This window comes from Desmodus rotundus, chromosome 3 (assembly GCF_022682495.2).
Source record: "Desmodus rotundus isolate HL8 chromosome 3, HLdesRot8A.1, whole genome shotgun sequence".
Classification (NCBI taxonomy): domain Eukaryota; kingdom Metazoa; phylum Chordata; class Mammalia; order Chiroptera; family Phyllostomidae; genus Desmodus; species Desmodus rotundus.
The window spans coordinates 65012526-65040412 of record NC_071389.1 but is presented as its reverse complement, the minus strand read 5'-3'; the positions used below and the strand labels follow the sequence as shown (position 1 = coordinate 65040412).

The following is a 27887-nucleotide window of genomic DNA, read 5'->3' as shown; positions in this document are numbered from 1 at the left end:
ACTGCTTGCCTGTAAGAGCTGGCGCGTGTTCAGCTCCTGAAGAGAACAGTCAGTATCCTGAGGAGCCAGACGCTGGAGGAGCGCGCGTGGGAAGAGCGAGGGTAGCTGAGAACGTGTCCCCTGTTTGCAGGTCCCGAGACAGGTAAGTTAGCTCCTAGACCTGGCTTTCCATATGCATGTTCTCATATTCCTTAAACATCGCCAACAACAACACGGGCCCAGAGGCCCATCCCACACGGGAAGAGCAGGGGGTGGGGGGGGGGCACTGGCTGGCAGGGAGGCAGCGGGAGGCTAGTGCTGGGGCCAGGCTCCCAGCAGCCCAGAGTCTCTGTTTGGATCAGAGCAGCTCTGTTTGGATCAGAGGTCACCCTGCGAGGTGACCAGCAGCCCAGTACCTTGTCACCAGGATGAGCTGCTCTTCTGACACTCACCCAGTGCTACACAAACACCCTGCATGGGAGAAGGAGGAACGCATCCTGCCTCCAATGTCAAAAGGGGCTGAAGTCCTCCCTGGCACTCAGGGAGCAAACCCCATCAGCTTGCAGAGGTGCTCCGTAGAGTCTTTCCCCCTCCAGCTCCCTCCTCTCTCCTCAGACCATCTCTGCTCCCCATAACCTCCCCCAACTGTTGGAGAAACTGAGGGAAAAGACGGTTCTTGATTTACAGACAATTCAAATCCTGAAGGATCGACTCTGATTATTTTTGTTTAACAATACTTAACATTCCAAAGATAGCACAAAGCTGTGTTATATAGAATAATTCAATCTCATGCTCACTGATCAAGTGTGAAGAACTATAAGATCGAGTAGTGTTTGTGTAACATGCCTTGTTTCTGATGTGTGGTCCGTGCGGGAACTGCGTCGGAGCACCCTGGGGTACTTGCGGACAGGCCCGGGCTGGGGCAGATCGCGCCATCACTTCAGGAGACTGACTCTCCTGAAGGGTAAACTTAGGAAACCAACTGCACACAGCAGCGCTATCTAATTTTACTTGTCTGTTTGAAGTTAGTAGCTTCTGGATTGGGTATTTCAGTATAGTTACACTTTTTTTAAGTTTTGTTAATGCATCTATTCCTACCCAAAATGTTGACTGTTCAGTCCAACAAATAAGCTCTGTAATTCCTCTTGATCATAATACAGCAATACAAGACTCATGTTTTACTCTCAAATTCTGCTCCCTCTCACCTAGAGAAAAGTAGAGAAATGGTAAAAAGGAAGTCTGTTAAACAAATTCATGTTATTTTCTGACAAGATTTTAGACACCTTATTTCTTGGCAATTTATGAATATATCAACAAATATATTTCTTGGCAGTTCACTGAATATATCAACACATTTGAATGCATTGATTAACTTGCTCATTGTTAAAACACTACATTAATTCTGGAAATTTTCTTAATTTATTGAAACCCTGTGTGGTACCTACCAGCCTGTAAAAGCATGAATCAGGCAGGAATCCTTGCTTTATCTCTAACACTGGTGAGAAAATGGAGGCTCACACAGGTAAGTTCCCTTTTCAAGGTCTCACAGACAGTAAGTGATTCGAACCCTGGGGTTTGAACCCTGGTAGCCACCCCAGAATCTGTGCTCTGACACCCCAGGACTGCCCTGGGCTCCTCCCACAGGACTCACCCTCCCTGACTGTCCCCCATCCCAGCTGTACTGCTGGTCCTGTCCTGCCTGCTCATCCCCCTCATGGGACGTGTCCCCCCACCTGCTTGCTACTGGGGAGAGAAGTGTCACTGTTTCCGTCCAAAGCCAATCCTTCGCCTTCATTTAGAACTTACTCTCCCTGCTCTCTTAGATACTCAATTTTTCATCAATACTTACATATGATTCTGTATGTCACACATGAGTTTGAGAGCATTACAATTTTTGTTATATATTTAATCTTCTTAATGACCAAAGATTACTCCACAATGTGGCAATACATTCCACATTATGGAAAAACAAACAGGCACAGAGAAGTTAATCTTCCCCATGACCACACAGCCAGGAACACATGGGAACGCATAAAAGTTGGTTAGCATTGTCTTTGAGAAAATGAAGGAACGAAGTGCTTTGACTGCTCTCTCTCCCTTGATTTCTTGCAACACCCACTCTGATAAAAGCATTAAAGTAGGTCCTCACCTAGCAGTGGGACTCCGGGAGAGCTGGGCAGACCCTAAAACACCCTGGCTACTGCCTCTCTTCCCTGGCAGCCTATAAATAAGAAATGTCCTTTTATTCCAGGGAAATAAATCAATCCCTGCACTCATAACTTCATTAGGTTGTACAATTCACACTCCCTGTCACCGTCCCTGTTTACCTTCTGGGGAGAACTTCCCATCATCTAATACACATACATGCATGTCGCTTACTTGCTGTATTCAGCATCTGGCTCCTTCCACTAGAATAGAGCTCAAATTCGGACAGGAACTGATAACCGTTTTGTTCACCACCTGATACAGAGCACCTAGAACAGTGCCCGGCGCATGGTAGGTACTCAGAAAATGCATGCAGTTAATGAGAAGCCAAATCATTCTGGAACTCCAGATATCTCCTCTGGTCACCCCTCGTCTCCTGCCTTCCCCTTTCTGCCTATACTTACCCCTAACGTGTTAGTGTTCTCTAGGCTCCATCATCGGTGCTTGTCTTTCTCTCTCTATTCCTTTCATGCAGTAGATAAGCAAGGTTGTTTTGTCACTGGACAAGGACGAGGCCCAGAGTGGGTCCTTCTCAGGCCAGCCTGTGGCATGTGGATTCTGACTTTGGGCAGAAAAGATTTCATAACGGGAGTCTGGGTGATTTTGAGAGAACGTTTATTAAAGCTGGGGACAGTGAAAAAAAGGAAGGAGCAACAGGGAGAGATGGGGCGGTTTGACTCCCTAGAAACCTTATTGGAAGGAAGTGGGCCAAGGCGGGGCTGCTGTTTAGCTTACTGGGAAGTCAGAGAAAAGGAGGGAATTGGAGACAGGACCATGAGGAAAGACCGGGACAAGGGGCCACTGCCCTGATTGTAAGTCTCTTGGGACCCTTAGAGTTTAGGAAGAAGGCACTAGAAAGTTCATGCCCTAGAAAGGGCGTGGGCATGCTCTAGAGTGAGCCCCCTTAGAATCCTTCGTCTTGAAGGTTATACCTCCCTTTTGTGGGCAAGAATCTTAGGGGAGGCTTTCAGCAGAATAGTCATCAGCTTTCTAGGTGTGTTTTTAATATACTGATGCTTCCCAATGAGCATATAGGGGAGTTTGGGATTATTCTATGATCTGCTCTACTGTTTTACTTTTATCGTGGGTCTGCCTGGCTTAATTGAGTTTTTGTTATTTGTTCCCCCGACTTCATCTGTTTTGGCATCCAGCTAGAACAAACAGCATTAGCTGGTTCTCTGATCTCTATTTCCCCAACCAGGGTGATGTAAGCTCTGTATCTCTGGTCAGGGAGGAGAGGTGTAAACCATTTGCTCTCAAGTGTCCTTGGTTAAGGAAGATAAGGTCTTTCAATTCACTAGCTGGCTATAATTGTTCAAATTGTTTGGCCTTATTTAATTTTCTTGTCTTAGTTTTCAAATTCCATTTGCGCAGGAATTTTCCTATCTTCTTACTATCTGGCCTCAGTTTTAGGGTTCATTTATGAATTAATTTGATAATGTACATAAAGCATCTGTACCAGGCCTTGACACACTAGGCTGAAAACTTATCTCTTAGGAACATACGAAATGTAGGAAGCTGACATATGAGCTCCAGAAGCATAAAGTTGATAATGCAAAACACTTCTGTAACCATTAGATATGACGCTGGGATCTTGTATTTTACTGAGTTCTTCCTCTGGTTACAGTTTACCATGGCATCTGAATCCACGACAATGAACCCCATCTGCCTGGTGGAAAACCAGGAAAATCAGCTCAGAGTAAATCCCAAAGCACTGGAGATTCTTGACAAGATCTCTCAGCCTGTGGTGGTGGTGGCCATCACAGGGCCACACCGGACGGGAAAATCCTACCTGATGAACCGCCTGGCAGGCCCAAACCCCGGTGAGTGTTGCTCTGGGTCATTTGCTTGGAAACGGTGATAACGCAGGCTGATCACACCTCCTTCATAGTCATCTTAAGGAAGAACCGAACTCCTCCCATTGAAGAAATACTAAATTTTCATGGAACAATGTATAACTTTAACTCCATCTGTCCATAAAAATCTCACTCATTTGTTCAGTAATTAAGAGATCCCCAAACTTATCAAAGATCCACCCTATAAGTCATCTACAGGGCAGCTCAGCTCCAAAAATTATTCTTTTCCTTTCTCCCACATCACTTCGGCCCTAAACTATAGGGTAATTTCAGTAGCACCCAAATATTGTTCAATATTTCCTGTTTTTTAAAAAGGGTAGGAAGCAGAACAAACAGCAGATATATTCTGTGTACTTTATATCTTAATGGGATTACTGCCTAATTATTTGCTTCATTTCATAGCAAAACTTTGGTGAATTCTTATACCTCTCTCTCTTCTTCTCTCTCTTTCTCCCTCCCCAGTCTTTTTAAATATGTGAACTATATAACACATGTAGAAAATTGCATACCATACACATATACAATAAGATTAATAAATATAAAATGAACATCTGTGTAATCACTGCCAAGATCAAGAAATAAAACATCACCAACACCCAAAAGCCCAAGTCATGCCCTCTCACACCTCACTGCAGTTCACCAATATTTTGATTTTCATGGTTCTCTCTCTCTTTATACCTCTCTCCCTCTCTCCCTTTCCTTCTTTCCTCCTCTCTCCTTTTTGCTTCTTAATATACCTTTGACTTCTAACAAAACATTTTGTCTTTGTATTTCTTTTAGAGGAATTCTTGACCACCAGTCAGGGGAGGACACTTTTCCTTGTGTTGCCTGAATTAATTATAGGGGTTTTGTCTTTTTGGTTTTTTTGTTTTTTGAGTGATTAAAGGTTGAGAACTCAGAGAGATATTAGTGAAGTGGTTTCAATGGTGTCTTTTTTTAAAATTTGTATTGTTATTCAATTACAGTTGTATGCCTTTGCTCCCATCCCTCCACCCTACCCCAGCTGAACCCACCTCCCTCCCCCACCTCCACCCGCCCCCTTGATTTTGTCCATGTGTCCTTTATAGTAGTTCCTGTAATCCCCTCTCCTCACTGTCCCCTCCCCACTCCCCCCTGACTATAAAGAGACCAACAAACAAATAGTGTCTTTTTTTCTTCTACTTAAGATAACATGAGGTGGGAACCAGGTGATTTCCAATTGCTGAGGAAGTGTTTACCCTCAGAATATGTTGACACCCAAATTGTGGTTTTACCACCCCACTCATATCACAGAAAGAACAAAAAGAAAGAGATTTGCATCCAGTCAAGTTCCATGAGCATGACCAGGTCCCTACTCTCTCTCTCCCTCTCTCTTTTGATGACTTGCTTTATATATTTTTCCTCTCATAACTGAGAGCAATGACCTCCCCCAGTGAGGAAAGACAAATACACATTGTCCTTCCTCACAGGGGGAATAGGAACTTAAAATTACTTTGTGTTAGTCAGAAAGCAAACAAGCAGTGTCCCATGTAGAATAATGCTGACTATATCAGGCTTTATATCCTCTTTATGGACTACACCCTGAATGTGGAAAACGAATGGCCTGAGCCATGATGAATCAACCTCTCCTAGATATTTCATTGTGTTAATTTCTATTCTTCATTGAAGGAAACATTGACATAAGGCAGATGGTCAGAATCCTGGACTGTGGAACAAGGTATATCAGCAGCAGGTTCCTGGGCATGTATCTCACATCCACTCCCACTGCGTGTTTAATTTTAGCTTTTGGAAAGAGGATCTAGAAAATCTCACAGGTCTTTTCTGCTTTCTCTTCCATTTTATTCCCATCTGAGGCAGTGAGCAAAGACCTCATCTTTTTTTAAAAAAAGAAAAAGTCTTCTAGTCAAGATGGCAGCATAAATATATATGACTCTCCTCCTCACACAACCACATCAAAATTACAACTAAATTATAGAACAACCATCATTCAGAACCAGCAAAAATCCAGTTGGGTGGAAGTCTGACAACTACAGAATTAAAAAAACCACATCCATCGAGACTGGTAGGAGGGGAATAGACAAGGAACAGGCTGGTCCCATATCCACGTGTGGTGGATAAAAATTCCTAAGAGATATCTAAGGAACTAGAAGTCCCAGCCTCATAACAGGCCCCCAAGCCCAAGCTTCCAGTACAGGAAGATAATCCCCATAACTATTGGCTGAAAAAACCTGTGGGGATTGAGTTGATGGAAGAAACTGCTGGAGCTCCAAGCAGTTCCTCTCAAAGAACCCACACACAAACTTACTCAGACTCACTCCCTTTGTGAGCCATCACTGGCTAGCAGGTTGGAAGACACCACTGGCAGACAGGGAGGAACTGAAGCATCTGGCATGAAGGCAAGAGCTGGGAGACAGCTTTCTCCCATACAGAAAGGCAGCCAGAGCCACAGAGCCAGCAGGTGGGTGTCATATCATGGTCTGCATCAACCTACCTAACACTGCCCCACCCTGGAGATTCCCTTAGGTTCTGTCCCACCCAACTTACAGCTGCTAACAGTAGCTTTTCCATGGAGTGGCTGGCCTTGGTTCATTCTTCACAAGTTCCTAAATCCTTTCAAACAAACAACAGCTGGCCTCAGTGAGCTCCCAAGCCCCATATCTCTTTCTAAGTAGCCCCAGACACAAGACTAACAGATTCATAGCTTGGCTTCAATTGGGAATCTCCAACCCCAGTACAAGTAGCAGCCATCTTGGATTGCTCTATAGCTCAGGAAGGGTGATCCTGGGCAAAACACAAGTGGGGACTGACCTTGGCCTACACCATCCAGGAAAGCCCAGAGCCTGCACACCCAGTAGAAATCTACAGACCACATCAGAGTACCACCACTTGCCTCTGCACAGCTGATCCTCCATGGAGCGTGACAGTTGGTGGTCAATGGTCAAAGCCAAGCCTTGCAACTGGCTGGCCTGGGTAAATCCCTCCTATTAACCTGCTCACAGCAACCAATGCTGAACCAAGGCAACAGGAGGGTGTACTCAGCCCACACGAAGAGCACACCTTGAGTGCCCAGCTTGGGTGATAGGGGAAGCTGTGTCATTGGACCCTACGGGACACCTACTACATTAGGCCACAATACCAAGACAGTCAGTCATAGTAACTCTACCTAATACATGGAAACAAACACAGGGAGTCTGCCGAAATGAAGAGATAAAGAAAGATGGCCCAAACGAAAGAACAGATCAAAACTCTACAAAAAGAACTAAACAAAATGAAGATAAGCAATCTATTGGATGCAGAGTTCAAAACACTGCTTATAAGGATGCTCAAGGAACTTAGTGAGGACCTCAGCAACATAAAAAAAGATCCAGTCAGAAGTGAAAGATACACTAATTGAAATCAAGAACAATTTACACGGAAATGACAGTAGAGTGAATTAAGCAAAAAATCAAATCAATGATTTGGAACTTATGGAAGCAAAAAACAATCAATTAGTACAAGAAGAAGAAAAAAGAATCCAAAATAGATTAAGATTGTATAAGCAGCCTCTGGGACAACTTCAAGCATTCCAACATTCGCATCATAGGGGTGCCAGAAGGAGAAGAGAAAGAGTAAGAAATTGGAAATCTATTTGAAAAGAATAATGAAAGAAAACTCCCTTAAGTTGGTGAAGGAAATAGACATGCAAGTCGGGGAAGTGCAGAGAGTCCCAAACAAAATGGATGCAAAGAGGCCCACTCCAAGACACATCATAATTAAAATACCAAAGGTTAGATATAAAGAGAGAGTCTTAAAAGCAACAAAAGAAGTTAGTCACTTCCAGGGGAGTTCCCATAAGACTGTCAGCTGATTTCTCAAAAGAAACCTTCCAGGCTAGAAGGGATTGGTAGGAAATATTCAAAGTCATAAAAAGCAGAGACCTACAGCCAAGATTGTTTTACCCAGCAAAGCTATCATTTAGAATTGAAGGGCAGATAAAGAGCTTCCCAGACAAGAAAAAACTAAAGGAGTTCATCATCACCAAACCATTATTATATGAAATGTTAAAGGGACTTATTTCAGAAAAGAAGAAGACCAAAACTGTGAACAATAAAATGGCAATAAATACATACCTATCAACAGCTGATTCCAAAAAACACAAACTAAGCAAAGAAGAACAGAGACACAATCATGGATATGGAGAACATTTTGATGGGGGCCATATGGGAGAGGGGTGTGGGGGAATGGGTGAAGAGGTGAGGGAATTAACAACTACAAATAGGGACTTATAGAATAGCCATGAGATGTAAAGTACAGTATATGAAATCGAGTAGCCAAAGAACTTACACACAAGACCTATGTACATGAACATTAGTGAGGTGCACCTAAGGGAGTGAGGGATGCTGGGTGGAGGGGGGCAATGGGGGAAAATTGGGACAACTGTAATAGCATAAACAATAAACTATAATTAAAATAAGAAAAAATGAGGAACATACAAGGATGAAGGGGAGAAAAAAATTCCAACAAAAGCAGCTGTATCGTATAGGTCCTGGCAGGACACGGATGACCCCCTGAGAGCCTGGACTACCCGCTGTTACTGTATATTACTCTCTCCTCTTCTTTTGCAGATTTCCCTCTGGGGTTCATGGTGAAGTCTGAAACCAAGGGCATCTGGATGTGGTGTGTGCCCCACCCCTCAAAGCCAAACCACACTCTGGTCCTTCTGGACACAGAGGGCTTGGGCAATGTGGAAAAGGTGAGGTAGAGAACCTTCTTTCTTCTTGGAACTCCACTTACATTTTAATTTGCTACTTCAGTTCAAATTTTACAACACATTCCTCTAAACTACAAATTCAATTATGAATAATGAGGCTGAATTCTGTTTCATTGAATTTACTTTCTTGGTAAATTCAACACTTTGATTAGGAATAGAGCTTTTTATTTTTACACAGGTGCAAATAATACATATCAAATACTTACTGGGCAGTTGCAGTTAGGGATTTGTGTTAAGCACTGCAGATATGACAGTGAATAAATTGAAGACTCACAGCCTAGTTGAGGAGATAGATAATATGCTGCATTATCAGAACAGGGTACCATGGCTACAAAAATTGAGAGCCTAACCCAGTCATTCCTGAAGGAAACTATAACCCATGGGATCTACTAGCTAAGGTATGTGGGATTAATGGGTTTGGAGGTAAGACCCATGAAAACGGGCTGCAGTAAAATAATCTACTTAAATAATCTCCAGAAACGCTTCAGCTACACTAGGAATATTTATTTATTGAAGATGAATTCTGTACTGACTTCTATAAAAGTATGAGTTAGTCCCACCAGAAGCATTATTAGGGGATAGTATAATAAAGTTTTTCGTATTTATAGTGATCCTTGCAATTCAGTCTTTTCTCATTATTTGTATTAATGTGCATCTAAGTTGAAAGTAGGGCCAGTGAATCTTTGGCTTCCATTACTGCAAAAAAAATTTTTTTAATTTTAAAAATTGTGAAGGAATAAATTTGGAAAAATCTGAGTGTAAAATATTCTCAATAATCAACCTGGCTGGTGTAGCTCAGTGGATTGAGCGCGGGCTGCAAACCAAAGGGTTGCCAGTTCCATTCTCAGTCAGGGCACCTGCCTGGGTTGTGGGCCAGGTCCCCAGTAGGGGACACGTGAGAGGCAACCACATATTGATGTTTCTCTCCCTCTCCTTCTCCTTCCCTTCCCCTCTCTCTAAAAATAAATAAATAAATAAAATCTTTAAAAAAAATTCTCAATGATCAGCTCAACATAAACCCATGATGGTCTACTGATGTCTAATAGATTGTAGTTTGCATAAACCTTCTTCTTTTCACATAATCACATTTGTCAAGGAAACAAGACATACCAAATAGAACTGCTAGAAGCAGAACTGCTTGCTGCCCTTACAACTCTAGTGTATTTCCACAGTATCTAACTCTATTGCAGAGTCACTCATGACTTGTTCTGAATCTTGTTTCTAGCCTCATCTTCTATTCCCACCAACCACACACATAACTGTTACTTCAATCAAATAAAATAATCTGTAATGCCTTCATATGGCCACACTTCTGAGAACTCTGATTGGCTTCCATTGGTCCTACCACCTGCATGGTCTCTTTTTCTCCACAATTCCACATTCTGTCAGTTCTTTAAAACCCAGCTGTTTTCAACCTCATGGGATTGTACTGCATTCAGACATAATCACTTCTTGCCCTGAAATCACAGAGTACTTCTCTGGATTTTTCACTCCCCTTTGTCTTTTATGGTACAATGCTAGGTTTCACTCCTGGCAGTTTATCACCTTGGGTGCATTTACATGCTGCCTGGTACATCTGACCCTGCAGCAACACATGTCTGGAGGTCAGGGAATGCCCTATGGAACTGCATATCCACAGGAGCAAATGCAGTAGCTGGCATTTTTTAGATGCACAATGAATAGTTTGATGAATTTAACGGACGAGCATTTTTGTCCCCGATAAGCCTGTGGTTAAGAAAAATTTGCAAAGAGATTATTGCCCAAAGCAAGAAATATTTATTGTAACAAGTGTATCAGTAATTAATTTAGAGGAAAGGGATTATAATAGGGAAGGGAGATAGTCCGGGCTTCTAAAGACATTTATAATGTCTCTTTCTTGATGGTTAGAGGAGTGTTCGCTTTATGATATGTTAATATATATATATTTATGTTTTCTATGCCTTTCTGTATGTGATATGATTCTAGTGAAAACATTAAAAAAGAAAAATCAAGAAAAAGAGAGAGATCATTGGCCAATTATTATAGCATACTTCTGTTTTAGGCACTGTATTAAATACTCGACACATTCTTGCAGTGTTGTTTACTTCTGTTCATAGCTAAATAAACTCAGGCCACGAGGGGGATCAATGTAAATTCCCCAAATGAGGCTTGAATTCAGCGCTGTCTGCACAGTTGTTGTTGTTCACTCTAGTATTCAGTCACAGCAGAGCTGACATAGTGCACGAACAACTGAATGAGAGGAGACACTTAACTCGCTTCTGGCATACATGCACCTCCTCTGGCACTCTCAAGTTAACCATGGGCAGCAGCTGCTGAGAGAAATAGAGGTAACTGCTTCCCACTCCAAGAAAGTCTCCCTGCCTCCCCCTTCCCGCTGGCTGTCAGTGCTCATGAGGCATGTCCCTCTGCCACCAAATTGCCGGCCAATGACGTGGCCCAGCATGGTGCTGGTCAGCAACAAGTACATCTAGCAGACCAAGCCCCTCCCCTTGGAGCACACCAACATCCCAGACCTTCTCACCAAGTACACTTTTGCTACAAAAGAGCCCCTCTGTGAGAAGGATGGCTCTGCTGCAGCCAGATTTCAGCCCGTGAAGGGGGGATTTGATAAAATTAGGGGAGGATGACTACAGAAGGGGTTCCGATCATACGTGGGGACTGGCTACCCCATGTGTTACTGCTACAGCTGGGAACAACGTTCTTCAAACTACCTGGGGGTGAAATTAACCCAGGAACAGATGATATCGAAGGACCGAAAAGCTTAATGACAGAGATACCGGTTGGTCAGATGGAACCCCACAAGACTGCGTCATTGATGACCACATTGGTAACTGGCTGAGAACAAATGTTGAGCCTCCTCAGTATCCATAAATGAATGAACATATGAGCAAACCTAAGGAACATGAGTTGTTTGGGGTTCAAATTCAAGAGAAAGCCTTGTATGCAGTCAGTCCCTAAGCGTCACAAGCTGGTAACCGCCCATTGTTTGTGCTGCATGGCAATGCAGCAGTATAGGGACCCTTCATTTCTAGGCTCCCTCAGCTTTTGAGCAGGTTAAGTTTTATGTACAACTGAATTCCCACCCCATGAAGAAGTCAAAGCAGCTGTCTCTGTGAGCACAGCTCTACATGGTGAAGGACAAACATGGTAGGAAAGGTAGGTTTGGGTTTTCTCTCTTTCCCAGTCCCTAAATTGCCACCTGCTTTCTATTGTTTAATAGTAAAGGTAATATGAAGGGCTAGATAGTGGTGTGAACAAATGTGATAATGTTCAATTTCACATTTGTTTCTTCTCATATGTTTCTGTAAAACATTAAAAAAATTAAAGAAAGTAGACTTCCTTCTAGTTGTATTTTTTTTTAAGTTCACATTAAACTTGTAAAATTCTTACAGGCGAGGATCATTTTCTCCTCTTCCCCAGGCTGGTTTAGAGACGATGGCAGGGTTAGGTCAGTTGAGTTTATGGGACCCTGGCTCTGGTACTGTTCTTGGGGGTACACTCCAAGGCCGTGTGTGTTCTAGATCTTTGTGACAAGGATCTTCTACTACATTTGGGAACTTCCTACAGATTTGCTTGGACAAAGCCAAGGTGCAAGTCCATCACCACATTTTACCTTCTGACAAGTTGCATTATAGCCGAACTCACGGTGTATTACTGACAGGTACGTTTTATACTGGTCGAGCCAGGCATTAGTTCATAAGCAACAGACCAAATAATGTTTAAACATGTCAGAATTCTTTAGAATATTAGATCAGGAAAATCATGGGAAATGGTAGAAAAGAGACTAATCTAAAGCTCATTTAGAGTTTTTTCTTCACATAATGGGTGTATTATTATTTGTGCTGTTCTGAAATTAGGTCTTAGTTATTCTTAGGGCCATGGTAAAACGGTGATCTGTGGCCCTGGCCTGTGTAGCTTGGTTGGTTGGAGCGTCCTCTGTTGCTGGTTCGATTTCTGGTCACCGTACACGCCCAGGTTGCAGTTCGATCCCAGGTTTCCAGCTCCATCCCGGATTGGAGGGCATGCAGGAAGCAGCCAATCCCTGGTCTCTCTTCCATCGATGTTTCTCTCTCCCTTCCCTGCAACCTCTAATGAGAATAAAATAAACCTTTAAAAAAATGGTGATCTATGAAGAAAGTTTCTAAAACGGGGTATCTTAGGTTATGAACTCTTGGGTTGCAAAGTTAGGCTTTTTAAGTTAACTAAGCTATATTCGCAGCGATGAAACTTCGATTGTAGCAAGTGACACAAAGCTTCTTCAGAATGTGTTTCAGTGATCTGAAATCTAAGGACAGGATAAGGGATACATTTTGTCAGCCTCATAGAAAAATAGAAAATCAAAAAAACTTTAAAAAATGCTGCTGATTTATGTTCAAATTTGGTAGAGTAAAACAAGGAATCTTGGGGCACAGGAGTCTGCTGGCTGTGTCACCCCTTACTGGTCGCAGTAGATTGTGTGACAGACTTACCGACTGCAGGCTAAATGTAAAGGAAACCCTGTAAAATACAGCCCTTTAAGGAAAAGAGGTTGGTGTGGCTAAGTTTTTAATAGATGGTTAGAAATGAACTTTTGATTAGCTCTTACATCTTTATAGTACTGATCACAGGGCAAATGCCCTGAGTATTGAGTGATCTGGAAGTTATCACGCATTTTTCCCTGTTTAGATTTGAGCAAAACCCACCCAGAGAGCCTGAACCACTGTATTCATAAACATCAAGTTTATTAAGGTCCTGTCACACCTTCACATGGTGAGGAATCTAGTAGAGATGGTGACCGTGCCCGTGCTCGAGTAGGTGAGCACCGGTCCCCAGGGTCAAACCCGACCAGCGATTTCCCTTGAAAAAGCCACTAGTTCCGTGGATAGTCATTTTTACCTCAAGGCTCACAGTCCTGCTCTCTGGTTTACAGTAGCATATTTCTAATTTACTATAATTTTATCGCTGAGCTCACAGAGTAGCTCAGTCTAAACGATTGAGGAAGGCAGAGAGGGAGACGGCTTGATCCCGCCCACCTTCCAGGATTGCGTCTGGCACCCAAGTGAGAAAGCACGGTGACCACTTTTCTAACGTGTTAGCTCTAGCCATTTGGGGAGGGGGGAAAGAGGTGGACGTTTTCCTAGCATGATTCATAAAGTGCTGTTAGTAAAGGAGAGCTCCAGTTGAAGAGTGATCTGATTCAAGGCCGCTTGTGTCCTGAGTATCTTAAGCTCTGACGTGGACATGCCTGCTTGATCAGGCCTTCCCATTACAATTAGTCCCAAGTCAGTCGTCCCTGCTCTGTGGCCTAGGTGGGAAAAACCTCTGACTTAAGCTGGCCGGGTTACTAACCTTGGCATGTGAGAGATATGATTTTGAATGTGAAATTCATAATACATAACCCCAACTTTTATAATTGTGTTTGAACTAGTCACTTGTAGTTGTATCTTGCTGTGGCTTCTTGAAGCAAAGAGTGGACCTAAGGAAATTCAAATCAGATGTACTCCTACAGCATTAAAAGTGGGTACAAAGGCATTCTTAACGCTAGATCTTTTGATACAAAAGTGTTTATCACAGTTCTTCAAGAACTAACAGTCTTCAGTCGTGTATTCCAATTCCCTACAAAATACTGAATACTGAGTACTTTTCAAAATACTAAATACTGAGTACTTTTCAAATGAGTTCCTAACTGACATATTTCTGACTGCCTTCTATGTTCCAGGTTTGCTCACAAATGACAGCCCTCTGTGGTCTTGGATAACTTCGATATTTTCCGTGTTATTTCCCCAAAGTAACCCAAGTAGTGCATATTCCATGTAAAACTACTAAATGGCACTGGAGAGTATTTAGTAGGTTGAGGAAAAAATGAAGAAAAGTTCTACTCACATGTTTTCAATCACATGTAGCACTGACATCCCTTTGAAGACAAGGGAAATTTGGTTTTTTCCTAAGTGATGAGGACTTGTGATTTTTAAAAAGCAGATCATACTTTAAGTGGCATTATGATGGTTCTGCACATGGGTCTGTACTTTTCACAGCTGGTCAGGATTGTGATCATTTTCTTCCCTGTATCTAGCCTGTGTGGTTCAGTTGTTACTTTGGATGTTTAGGGGTCCCATTAAGTTAGCATTTTATTTGGATACAACCACCAAATCAGCCAGTTTCTTTTTTCCCTTCCATGCCTGATTAGAAGTGCAAGGTAGAGTCCCCCTGGATCCAGCAGTCCAGCAAGCAGTCAGCTTAAAATTCCCTTTCTTAAATGATTGTGTCAGGTTTTTAATGAATTTATTTTTTTTAAGTACCTGCTCAGTCACTTGAAATGAAATGCTTAGAGTAGCATTTCCACTTTGTAGTTCCTCACACATAATGTTTTTCCTCGTTTACTGGATTTGAGACATATGTGGCCGTCACTGAGACTGTTTCAGAGAGGGTCCAGTTTTGTACATGACACAGCCAGAAAAGGCCTAGTGGTTTCTGACTGAAACGCAAGTCAGCTTCTGCAGCATAAAGTTGCATTTGCCATTATTGTTCCACTTGTTTTGTATCACTTATTATGTGGGACTCACTTCAGTTTTCCTTTATGTTTAAATGTGTGATGAGACACTAATACTGTAATATGACCTGAGCCGTAAAACACATTTTAACATTAATTCACATTTATCACGCTTGGTTTTGTGAAAAAAAATAGACTAACACCTAAGTAAGTCTAGATCAAGCCACTTTAGGTATAATTTGTATTTTAGTGGTGGATTATATTGTAAGATGAAAGACAAATTGGGAAAATGTATCTGTTGAGCGAAGGGTCAGTGCATTTATAAACTTAAATTTTTGGTCATTGTGTTCACATCTTAGAATTCAGGCATCAATTATAGTCTGGTTCTCAATTTTCTCATATTAAGTTTATAGTAAATATAGAAAAAACTGACAGTTTGATTATATTTTTGAAATCATTTTTTAATTTTCAATTACAGTTAACATACATTATCATACTAGTTTTGGGTGTACCCCCAGCAATTACACATGACATAACTAAGTGGTCATCCTGATAAACCTCGCACCCATCAGACACCATACATGGTTATTAGAATATTATTAACTACATTTTCTTTTTTTTAAGATTTTATTTATTTATTTTTAGACATAGGGGAAGGGAGGGATAGAGGGAGAAAAACATCAATGTGTGGTTGCCTCTCACGGGCCCCTTACTGGGGACATACCCCGCAACCCAGGCAAGTGCCCTAACTGGTATTCGAACCAGCGACCCTTTGGTTTGCAGGCCAGTGCTCAATCCACTGAGCCACACCAGCCAGGGCAAAAATATTATTAACTATATTTTCTATGCCATACTTTACATCCGCATGACTATTCTCTAACAACCATTTTGCACTTCTTAATCTCTTTACCTTTTTCACTTATCCTCCCAATTGCCCTCTCATCTGGCAACCATTAAAATGTTCTCTGTATCTATGGCTCTGTTACTGTTCTGCTTGTATTTGTAAAGTAAATGTTTAATTAAAATAGTACTGTTTTTATTTTATGTGTTGTCATTTCGATTCAACACTTTAAAACAAATAAAAACAGTAGATACCTAAGATGCCTGCTGTTATACACTTCCTAGGGCGACCCTAAGAATGACTCGTGGATCTTTGCCCTGGCCGTGCTTCTGAGCAGCATGTTCGTCTACAACAGCATGGGCACCATCACCAACCAGGCCCTGGAGCAGCTGCAGTATCCTTCCAGGGACCACACCACCATGGTCCTGGGGTCTGTGGGAACGGAACTGAGATGATCTTGTTGTTGTTTGTTTTTCCTTGTGTCCATAATCATGGTTGAGAAGAGAAAGGGACACAGGGTGAACAGGAATGTTTATAAATATTGTTTCTGGATGAAATCTGGAAATTTTGGTGTGAAGCATTTCTCATTCCTTAGCTAGAGCCCAGCTATGTGACTGAACTGACACAGATAATCAGGACAAAATCCTCTCCGAGCCCTGGTGAAGAAGATGACTCAGCCGAGTTCATGAGTTTCTTTCCAGATCTTCTCTGGGCTGTGCGTGATTTCACGCTGGAGCTGGAGCTGGACGGACACACCATCACTGCAGATGAGTACCTGCAGAATGCCTTGAAGTTGATTCCAGGTATCAGAGGGTGGTCTGGGGGGTGAAAGTTCTACTAGGATCAGCTGAGCCCTGTGAGTCAGCACTTAAGGTCAATCTTTATTTTCGATCATATTGAGGCCCATGCTAATGATGATATGTGCATCACAGGTTGGTATGGTCTCACTTATTATTATATTGAAAAAACTCCAGTGACCAGAATTTAAGTTGGCTGAGAAAATGTAATATCCAATATTAGACCAAATGATTTTTAAAAATTAACATCATGAAAAAACTTAGAGAATTACAACCATTGCTAAAACTTCCTAAGGCTCAAAGACTTGTGTTACTATTAAGTTCAGAGCTTCCCTATTTCTATTCAGAGAAAAATACCCATTAGTATGGGAAATGGTAAACACAGACTCACGAAGATATCAAGTGATTTTTGAAATATCAAGTGATATTTTTATAATTTATATTACTAGCCTGCATAGTTATATCCCTCATATAAAGGATATTTATACACTAAATGCTTTTTAAAAAATCATTGACATATCCTTCCAGTAAGATTGTTACATCATTTATTATCTCTTTTTAATAACATTACTCTCTTTATTCTATATCCTAATACAATATGCTATGATGTTAATATAATAAATTTATTACACAGAGTACATTTAGCAGAGAGAATAATAGGCAGTCCCTAGAAACATATTTATTTTTGTTTATTTAATCATTTATTTGTTCATACAAGAGTCATTTATGGAAGAGCTAATATATGCCCAGAATCCCTCTGTGTGACATCGTCACATTCAATATAATGTGGAATGGAGAACAGGTAGAAAGCCTCTAGGTGGCTTTAGGTTAACCTTACTTTCTGATGGCATCTGCTAAAAATAAATTATCTGAACATATTTAGATTGTGTTTATTTTTTAATCTGATGTTTAGAAGTGTTTCTTTACTGTTCATTGTATTGTCTGTCCTTCACATGATATTTTTCCCAGAAGTATCATAAACATCTTTATTTATACCAGGAAATAACTTACTCTTACTTGAGACACCACATTTTATTTTTGACGTGAAGACTGTAATGTCAAAAGTATTTCTGACAATTTGGGGGATTAATCTATCATTCAAAAAAACCCCTAATAAATAGTCAAGCCACAGAACACCATGGAAGAGCTAAGAAAAATAATCATAAGATTCTTCACATGGGATGGACAGCCCCCCTTCTCCAGAAGTACTTCCTTTACTCCTGGCCCTGGACAAAAATAAATAAATAAAATTTCTATGTTTTGGGTGGATTAGCCTTAGGTTGCTTTGCATGGTTAAATAAAAGGAGACTCACAGGCACCATTGTTAAAATGATGTAAAGATGCCTGGAAGTGAATGCCTTCAATCTCCTTGCCTGAAGACTGTCTCATCAATGATTGCTCTTTTTCTTTCTACAGGTGAGGATCCTCAAATCCAGGAATCCAACTTGCCTAGAGAACTTATCAGGAAGTTCTTCCCAAGGAGGAATTGCTTTGTCCTTGACCAGCCTACGAATGACAAAAAATTATTACAACATATGGAAGATGTGTCAGAAAACCAACTAGACTTGAATTTCCAGGAGCAGTCCAAAAATTTCTGTCAATATATCTTCACACATGCAAAAACCAAGACCATAAGAGAGGAAATAATCATCACTGGGAACGGTGAGTCTTCTTTGTTACAGCCTGTCTGTCTGCAGTCCAGTGTGTGTGACTGCACTGTGGGTTTGCTGGTAATTGTGTTTCCTTCTCTATGTGATGTGGACAAAGCAGAGATTCATGCCCCACGTAGGTATGCATGTGTTTTCTTTCAAGTTTCCTTGTATGAAGGATGTATCTCATGAAACTAATACACTAATGACATAAGCACAAGAATGGTTAAGGATAGGAATCAGCATGATGAGAAGACTATGAATTCAATGTGTCTTGGTAATACACTAGATATTTAGTGAATTTACACCATTTAGAAAATATATAACAAAACGTGGGCCTCTTAAAGCTCATTAGAGTTTGAGAAGCAAATTTAACCATAGCCTTATGTACAGGGCTCCATTCACGGATATGCCACCTGGGCAGACACAGTGCCCGGTGCTGAGATGGGCCCATGCTTGCTTAAAGCTGGGTCACTGTCCCGAAATTCTTGATGATTTTTTAAAGGGGTCGTACATTTATTTTGGAATAGTGCCCACAAATTTGCTACTTTACTTACCTATAAAATAAATGATTTTAAAAATTTCAATGGGAAAAGAATTCTAGGAAATCCTTGAACACATTTGTTGAAATTATTATTTTAATATTATAATGTGATGAATTCATAAATCAGCATAGAGTGAACAGAATATATAGTAATGTTATTATTAGAAAGTGAACACATGAAAGAAAAAGAAAGATGAGTCAAGGATAAAGACAAAGAGGAACATAAGAGGAAGAAGAAGAAAGAGAAAACCGAAAACTGTATTTCAGTAAAATTGTTGTGATTTTTAAAATGCTGCTCTCTAAAGCTTGTGAAGCAATGAGTGAGAAGTTCTGTTCATTCCCTAAATATCACATGTCGTTCAGGGCTGGGGACTCTAGCAAAGGCCTATGTGGATGCCATCAATAGTGGAGCAGTGCCTTGTTTGGAGAATGCAGTGACAGCTCTGGCCCAGATTGAGAACTCAGCAGCCATGCAGAAGGCAGCCGACCACTACAGCGAGCAGATGGTCCAGCAAGTGAGGTTCCCCACAGACACGCTCCAGGAGCTGCTGGACCTGCACGTGACCTGCGAGAGGGAAGCCATTAAAGTGTTTATGGAGAAGTCCTTCAAGGATGACAACCAGGTGTTCCAGAAGAAGCTTATGGTAATACATCTTAGCCTCCATCCTACCTGAAAACTATCCTTCTAAAATGATGCCTAGATTCCCTTTCTGTAACTCTGCAGTTCGTGTTTCTCATTGTAGAATGAGCATGGATTCTTCTGAGTGATGGGGCTCTATAGGCTACAGCCCCTGCTTTTTCTAAAAGATTAGTTCTTTATGTTCTTTCTATTATTGCAAAGTAAAACACTGTGTGCTTCACAGCTTAAAACAACACACGTTTATTAGCTCACAGTTCTTCAGGTCACATTCAAGCACAAGATACGGATGTCCTTGTACCACAAGCTGAAAACAAGGTTCACGTGGGCTTGTATTACCAATGGAGGTTCTGGGAAACTCTTGACCGTCTTCAAGCCAGCAATGGTGCATCATATCCCTGTATTGTTTCTCCATCTGTCTGACTACCTCCTGTGCCATCAGCTGGAGAAAACTGCTTTTAAAGGGCTCATGTAGTTAGGTAATTGATGCGGATCCTGGCCCTCAGCGGGATCCGGGATCCGTGTGTTGTGGCTGCAATGGACAAATTCACATGGACTACTGAGTCCTGTGGAGGAAAAGGGCCACTCTCTCAAGAGGAAAGCACCCCAACCCTTGCCTTGACAGGCTTTTATTGCTTTTCTGGGCACATTACATTGAGGATGATCCTCATTTACTATGCACAGGTTCGCTTTAGGTGGTTACAGAAAACAAAGGAGCGGGTGTTGCTAATTACATAAAAGAGGAAGGATATTTGCAAATGTAAAGGGAAAAGTGGTTAAGCTGCTTACACTCATCCTTGGAAGGTTTAGCATAGATTTTCTGAAGTCACTTCAAAGATATGCAGTAAACGTTTGCTGCTTCAATTCAGGGTGAGGGAGTTTTAGCAAAAAAGCAAGTCTCAAAGTGGCCTAGATACAATGAGGGCCTGATTCCCCACTGGAGAACCTATCCGTGGGCGTGGGTCCTGTGTGCTGGACCTTGCTCCCCACTGGCCTTTCTGAGTAGGAGCTGGGCCCACGCCACACAGAATGGTCTCCTATAGGTAATGCCCACCTGGAAATTTCCATCCTAAAGTTATGTGAACTGTAAAACACACAGGACTAATATTCATCATGTTCACAGGCCCAAGAACTGAGTAGAGAGTGGACACCAGGGGAGAGAACTAGAAAACATTATAATTCTACTTACGACAGGCTCTGGTGCCAGCCAAATCTGCCCTTCAGATGTGTCATTTTTGGAGCCATTGGGTAGTGCTCTGGTGTGATCTGAAGCCGGCTACCAGGTGTGTTGCTTCTGAAGTCTCTTAGGAGAAGTTCCAATGCAGGCCAAGGTCAACTGCCATTTGTACCTGGTTTGGGGTCTCCTGGTGGAAGTTAAAAATGATCTGCAATTGGTTTCCACTTATACTGAGCTTGGAGATTCTGTGAATAGGTCAGCTGCCACTAGTTCCAGGCTCGGAACCCTTTTGTGGGCACCGTGATGTGAACTGAGGCCTACCACCAGTTTACTGGGCTTATGGCTGCTTAGTTGAAGCCAACTTTTAAACCATCAATGGCCACAGCTTACGCCAGTTTTGGTGGCACCTGATGGGAGTTACATGCAATTTGACACTGGTTGCTGCTTATGCCAGACTTGGAGCTGCTTAGTCAGAGGTACAGGGCATGCCAAGTCCAGCTGCTGATTTTTGGAGGTTTCTGGGCCTTTCAGAGATTTTATGAAGCTCTACAGTCTGAACTGAGAAGAGCTGCTTGTGTGTAAAACCTGATGGAAACAATCAGTCCAGGTACAAACTGGTTGTGGTAGTGTATCAAAGAATTACCAGCATGGTATAAACTGTGCTAGATTACTTGAGAGCTCAAATTGGTTGCCCACATCTGCCTTCTGGCTGGGGTGGGGGGGGCGGGGAAGGGCTCATCAAAGGAGCAATGGCACCTGCCCTCACTTCTCATCCCAGAGAGAGCTACCCTGACATCTTCCTCTCCACCCTAAGTAGTAGTCAATTAAGTTCCTCCCTGTATATTCATGTAGCCTTTCAAACTGCTGCCAAAACGAGGTTAGAGAAAGTAAGTTTGTTAGTGAGTCCTTACCCATTACCCAGGCCCCTTAGGAAGAACACCTGGCATCCAGCAGCCCTCCTCATTCACTCATAATACCTTCAGGTTTTCACAGACTTTGTAGGAAGTCCTCTTCCAGGCACTTGTTCCTTTGTCTGGGGAGACCATATGGGCTAGGACCGATCATTCCTCAGGGTGGGGGACTCAGCAGCTGAGATAGCCTTTCCTGTTCTTAGTGGCCATACTGTAGGTGTAGGACCTACCTGTTCCACATTTCTGTCCCTCTTACCAGTCTTGTCGTGGCTTTTTTTTCCCTATGTTTAGTTGTAGTGCTTCTGTTCAGCTGGTCTACAGATGGTTCTCAAAGATGGTTGTTCTATAATTTAGTTGTAAATCTGACGTGGTCCTGGGAGGAGGCAAGCACAGTGTTTACACACCTCGCCACCTTGACCACAAGTCAGACGGCTTCTTCCACGAGGATCATGGTTGGACCTTTTCTTCTAATAGCTTCTTTCCTTTGGCTTTCTCCACATTTCCTTGACAGGAAATCATAGAGATGAGAAAGGAAGTTTTCTTGCTGCACAATGAAGAGGTATCTGGCAAATATTGCCAGGCTCAGCTTAAGCAGCTTTCAGAACCCTTAATGGAAAGGATTTCAAGAGGAACGTTCTCTGTGCCTGGAGGATACAATCTCTACTTAGAAGCAATAGACAACATTGAACAATCCTATAACTTGGTGCCCAGGAAAGGAATTAAGGTGAGAAAAGAAAAAGAGAGGCAGGCTGGTGTGGCTCAGTTGGTTGGAGCATTGTCCTGTAGCCCAAAAGATCATGGGCACATGCTCAGGGTGTGGGTGTGATCCACAGAGGGACATGTACAAGAAGACAGCGTATCGATGTTTCTCTCTCACATCGATGTTTCTCTCTTTCTCCCTTCCTCCCTCTCTAAAAACAATGAAAAAATGCAGAGTTCAAGCCAAGATGGAGGCATAGGTAGATACACTTCACCTCCTTATACAATCAAAAGAAGGAAACAACCAATTTAAAAACAAAAACAACCAGAACTGCCAGAAAATCAAACTATATGGAAGTCTGACAATGAAGGAGTTAAAGAAGAAACATTCATACATACTGGTAGGAGGGGCAGAGACAGGCAGCCAGGGCCCAAAGCATGCACAATAGGGTGGCAGTTAGTGGACCAGGCAGTCCACATTCACATGAGGATAAACCAGGAGGAACAACTTGGGAGTGGGACAGACCACAAAACCCAGGGTTCCAGCGCAGAGAAAATAAAGCCTCAGAACCTCTGGCTGTGAAAATCTGTGGGGATTGTGGTGGTGGGAGAAACAGCCAGTCTCTTGAAAGCAGGGTGAAAACTGAGTGAGCAGCATTGTTCCCTCTCTGACCCCTCCCCCACAGGCAGTGCCACAACTAGGCGAAGTGGGTTGTCCCACCCTGGTGAATACCTAAGGCTCTGCCCCTTACAATGTAACAGGTACACCGAGACAAATATATATGGCCTAAATGAAAGAACAGATCAAAACTCCAGAAAAACAACTAAGCAACGAGGAGATAGTCAACCTATCAGATGCACAGTTCAAAACACTGGTGATTAGGATGCTCACAGAAATGATTGAGTACAGCCACAAAATAAAAAAAGAAGTGAAAGCTATACAAAGTGAAATAAAGGAAAACATACAGGGAACCAACAGTAAAGGGAAGGAAACGGGCTTAAATCAACAATTTGGAACAAAGGGAAGAAATAAACATTCAATCAGAACAGAATAAAGAAACAAAAATTCAAAAAAATGAGAGGCTTAAGAACCTCAGGGGCAACTTTAAACATTCCAACATCTGAATCATAAGAGTGCAAGAAGGAGAAGAGTGAGAGCAAGAAATGTAAAACTTATTTGAAAAAATAATGAAAGAAAACTTCCCCAATCTGGCAAAGGAACCAGACATGCAAGTCCAGGAAGCCCAGAGCATCCCAAACAAGTTGGAGACAAAGAGGAACACACCAAGATATACCATAAGTAAATTGCCAAAGATGAAAGATAAGGAATCTTAAAAGCAGGAAGAGAAAAGGAGACAATTACCTACAAAGGAGTGCCCATCAGCTATCAGCTGATGTCTCCAAAGAAATCTTGCAGGCAGGTCAGGGCTAGAAAGAAGTTTTCAAAGTCACAAAAAGAAAGGGCCTACATCCAAGATTACTCTATGCAGCAAAGCTATCATTTAGAATGGAAGGGCAGATAAAGTGCTTCCCAGATAAGGTAAATGAGTTCATCATCACCAAGCCCTTATTACATGAAATGTTAAACGGACTTGTCTGAGAAAAAGAAGATCAAAACTGTGAATAGTAAAATGACAACAAACTCACAACTGTCAACAACTGAACATAAAAACAACAACAACAAAAAAACAACTGAGGAAACAACTAGAACAGGAACAGAATCACAGCAATGGAGATCACATGGAGGGAGATTACTGGGGAGGGAAAAGGGGGAGATTGGGGCAAAGGTACAGGGAATAAGAAGCATAATTGGTAGGTACAAAATAGACAGGGGAAGGTTAAGAATAGTATGGGAAAGGGAGAAGCCAAAGAAGTTATATGTTATACTCTTTCCCCCTCTTATTTAAAAAAAGAGGGGGAAAGAGTAGCAGATTAGGGTCAGAGTCTTTGTTGTTCCTTTTGAAAATCTAAGAACGCACTGCATCATTTGTGAAGTTAGAGCAGAGCAGGTGAGCCCTACATTTTTAGCTTTCATATCCACAATTAGTTAGATACTTTTAAATAAATCAGCAATATTTCTTCTCAAATATATGATTTACTATCAGAAATCTAGATGAAAGAGAGCATTCTTTTATTTAACAGTGTGATGGTTTTTGTGTTAAGTATAGGTGATAATAATGAAAGAAACAACATTCTTAAAAAGCTTGTGATCTTACTGAAAAAAGACACAAATAGTCAATTGGATATGATGTGATATGATTATCATACAAGTATACACTGATAGTGATGATGAAGATGGTAATAATAATGACAGTGATGGGTCACATATTAGGCACTCACTTTCTGTCACAGGGATCATCTTAGGTGCTGTGTTTGGATTATCAATTTAAATCTTAGGATAATTTGAATTTAGATGCTGCTACTGTCGTCTCCATTATAAAACTGAGAAATGTGATGCAATGAGGAGCTAACAAGTTACCTAAAAACACAGCTAACAAGTGGTAGAGCTGGTAGGACAGGCCTGTGTATCAAGCATCCATTCAATTCTCAGAAGGATATTTAGCAAAACTTTCTGGAAGAGGAAGTAGAAGCTACAGGTTGAGGTATCGGTAAATTACATCTGAGTAAAGGGAGGTAGAGAAGCATCCTGTCAGAAGATAAATAATGTGCAGATATTACAAACCATGGAGGAGGAGTGTTAGTAGAACTGCGCAGAAACCTGGCTGTCTGTAACGTGGGAGGCTGGTGGCTGGCAACCATTAAGACAGGAAGCTGGAGAGTTAGGGAAGAGGTTGCCAAAGAGGGTTTTATTCTAACTAAAGAGGTTAGATTTTTTTTTTATTGTGGCCATGAAAGGAAGGGAACCACTGTGGGATCCTAAGGATGAAGAATTAGAGTAAAATTTGTAGGTTTATTGAACGAGAGTCTTTGCTTTATTTTTTTTTTTCTTCAGGCAAATGAGGTCCTCCAGAGCTTTGTGCAGGCACAGGCTGAAACAAAGGAATCCATCCTGCAGGCAGACAAAGCCCTCACCGCTGGGGAGAAGGATCTAGCAGGTACAGGGAAGGGCTCTGATCACAGAGAGGAGGGGAGGTTCCTGCATGGTCCTGTAACAGATGTGAGAGCAAAACATTCCTGCAACAGGCTCTTCCTGTCTTTTTGGTCCAACACTCCACTAAACTAAAAATAACTACGGGGACTCTAGTAGCTTATTCAGCCAATTAATACCTTTCGACCACATTCTGAAACAGAGATTTGTCCTTCCCATTTTAAAGTAATTTTCATCTCAGCTCAAGCGGGTACAGCTCGGCATAATGTATACTCTTTCCTCTGTAAAACCCTTGGGGAACAGCTGAGCGTGCCAAAAACTGGGAAGCTGAGAAGGAACAGGAGCTGGTAAGGCAGAAACAGAAGGAAGAGCAGGAAAAATCAGAGGCTCAAGAGAAAAGCTTCCAGGAAAACTTAATACAACTGAAAGAGAAGATGAAGAGAGGAAGCGAGACCCGACTAAGAGAGCTGGAAAGAACGCTGGAACACAAGCTGAAGGTCAGTCTGGGTGGGGCCTGGGCACGCGTAAAGGCAAGTAACCTAGTTCCTCATGAAGGGAAGAAAAAGTTTTAACTGAAGTAATAAACCCTAAAGAAAAACCAAAGGCATATGATTCAGGGAAATGTCAAATTAATCTGAATCATTCTGAAGCCCTAAATCTTTAGAACTTAGAACCTTCTGTAGTATTAGAGTTTGCAGAGAACAAATAACATGCCCCAGGCTCTGGAACTGCTGTCTGAGGTGAGGATAGGGTCTCATTTTGTCCGCAGATGAATGGGACCTTAGTCCTGTAGTCCTAGGATGTTTGCTACAACCATCAAAGAGACTTAATGTAGATCCATATGGTTGAAAACATCAGACTGTGCCTGGTATGATATATAGGATGCTGGAAGCTCTACAATTTGCTGAATACATTTCCGGATCTGCCTGATTTACACTGTATACCCAGAGTACAATGCATTCTTTGTCTCAGCTGGAGTTGGATAACCACTGTTCTCTAGAGAGTCGGCAGTTCCCATTATGTGTTGCATGTGTGTGTGGTCATCCTATTTTAGTGGGACTAAAAACAATTGTTAAATAATAATTTTAAACCTCCATCCTTCCCAAACAGCATCCTTAGAACTGCAACACGTTTTTGGCGTAGTGGTCAGGGCTGACCCAGCCCTAGTCCTCCCCACACCCACTGAGATCGTGCTGAGGAATCTTAGGAAGGTGTAAACCATGGATACTCCCACTACCAAGTCCAAATGTTTGGAGATTTTGGGCAAACACATCAAAGACCATCTAAGTTAGCAGAGATACAGAACACGTACTGACCTGCTACAGTTGTTAAATACAATGTGCCAGTAAGTGAGACTCTCAAAAGGGACCTCTCTCCTTTTTTACAGATTCAAGAAGAACTACATATTGAGGGATTTGAAAAGGAATCTGAGAAGATGGGGAAAGAGATAAATCAACTAAAACAAGAGATTCAAGAAACCGAAAACTTTTGGCCCTCAATATTTGTAGAGCTCTTTTGTATGGCGGCCGGTGTACTACTGGGGCCCTCCATGTTCCAATGAAGAAAGGAGGCAGAATTTTTTTTCAGATTGGCTGAGAATTTTTAGTAAATATGTTATAAAAAGACATATGTTATAATAGCATAACACTGTGGCTCATTTTTACAGTATGTGTGTCATGCTAGTTTCATCCAATAAAAGTTTAAAAATAAAGAGTGATAGAAGATAATAATTTATTCATGCTAACGGTATAAGGAAAGCAAAAAGACAAGTGGTTCCATGAAGGAAGCACGAGGAATCTGTATCACAGCCACAGAGGTGATTTCCTCATCTACACACTCCCCTTGAATCTGGGAGCAGAGAACAACCCCACATGTTTTAAATAGGTGTAAATATAAGAAGAGATTGAAACACTTAACTTTACTGATTATAAAAGACATGCAAAGAAAAACTAGGAGGTACCTATGTCACATGACAGATGGTCTAGAAAGAACAGTATTGATAGGACGCTGGGTTGGTAAGGGTTACGGGAAACTGGCGGTCAACCCTATTTGCTAGTGAGAAATACAAACGGAGGCAAATACGTATCAAACTTTCAAATGCAAATACTATTGCTCCAGCAAGTCCACGTTTAGGAATAAACCTTAAGATTTATTTACCCAAGTTGAAAATGACATTTGTACATCCCGTGTGGCAGGATTGTTGTAATTCCAAAAGGCGGGGAACAACTTTAAATTTCTCCTCAGATACTAGTTAAGTAAATCTTGAGACAGACTTACAAAGGACTCTACCATCACTAAAATGAAAACAGAAGCTCTGTTTTTTACTAACATGAAGAAATCTACAT

General features: G+C 41.7%; 1 protein-coding gene and 1 pseudogene across 1 annotated transcript; both read left to right on the top strand.

Annotated features, from left to right (window-relative positions):
- On the top strand, positions 1-27253 carry LOC112309208 (guanylate-binding protein 7). The gene is made up of 11 exons (XM_024565427.3): positions 1-142; positions 3812-4007; positions 8624-8751; positions 16364-16473; positions 16686-16882; positions 18293-18538; positions 19433-19713; positions 22306-22518; positions 25447-25549; positions 25846-26039; positions 26930-27253. The coding sequence occupies exons 2-11, from the start codon at positions 3818-3820 to the stop codon at positions 27101-27103; spliced, it is 1836 nt and encodes a 611-aa protein (XP_024421195.2). The 5' UTR covers positions 1-142; positions 3812-3817; the 3' UTR covers positions 27104-27253.
- On the top strand, positions 11037-11844 carry LOC112309071 (cleavage and polyadenylation specificity factor subunit 5-like; annotated as a pseudogene).
- Positions 27254-27887: the final 634 nt, after the last annotated feature.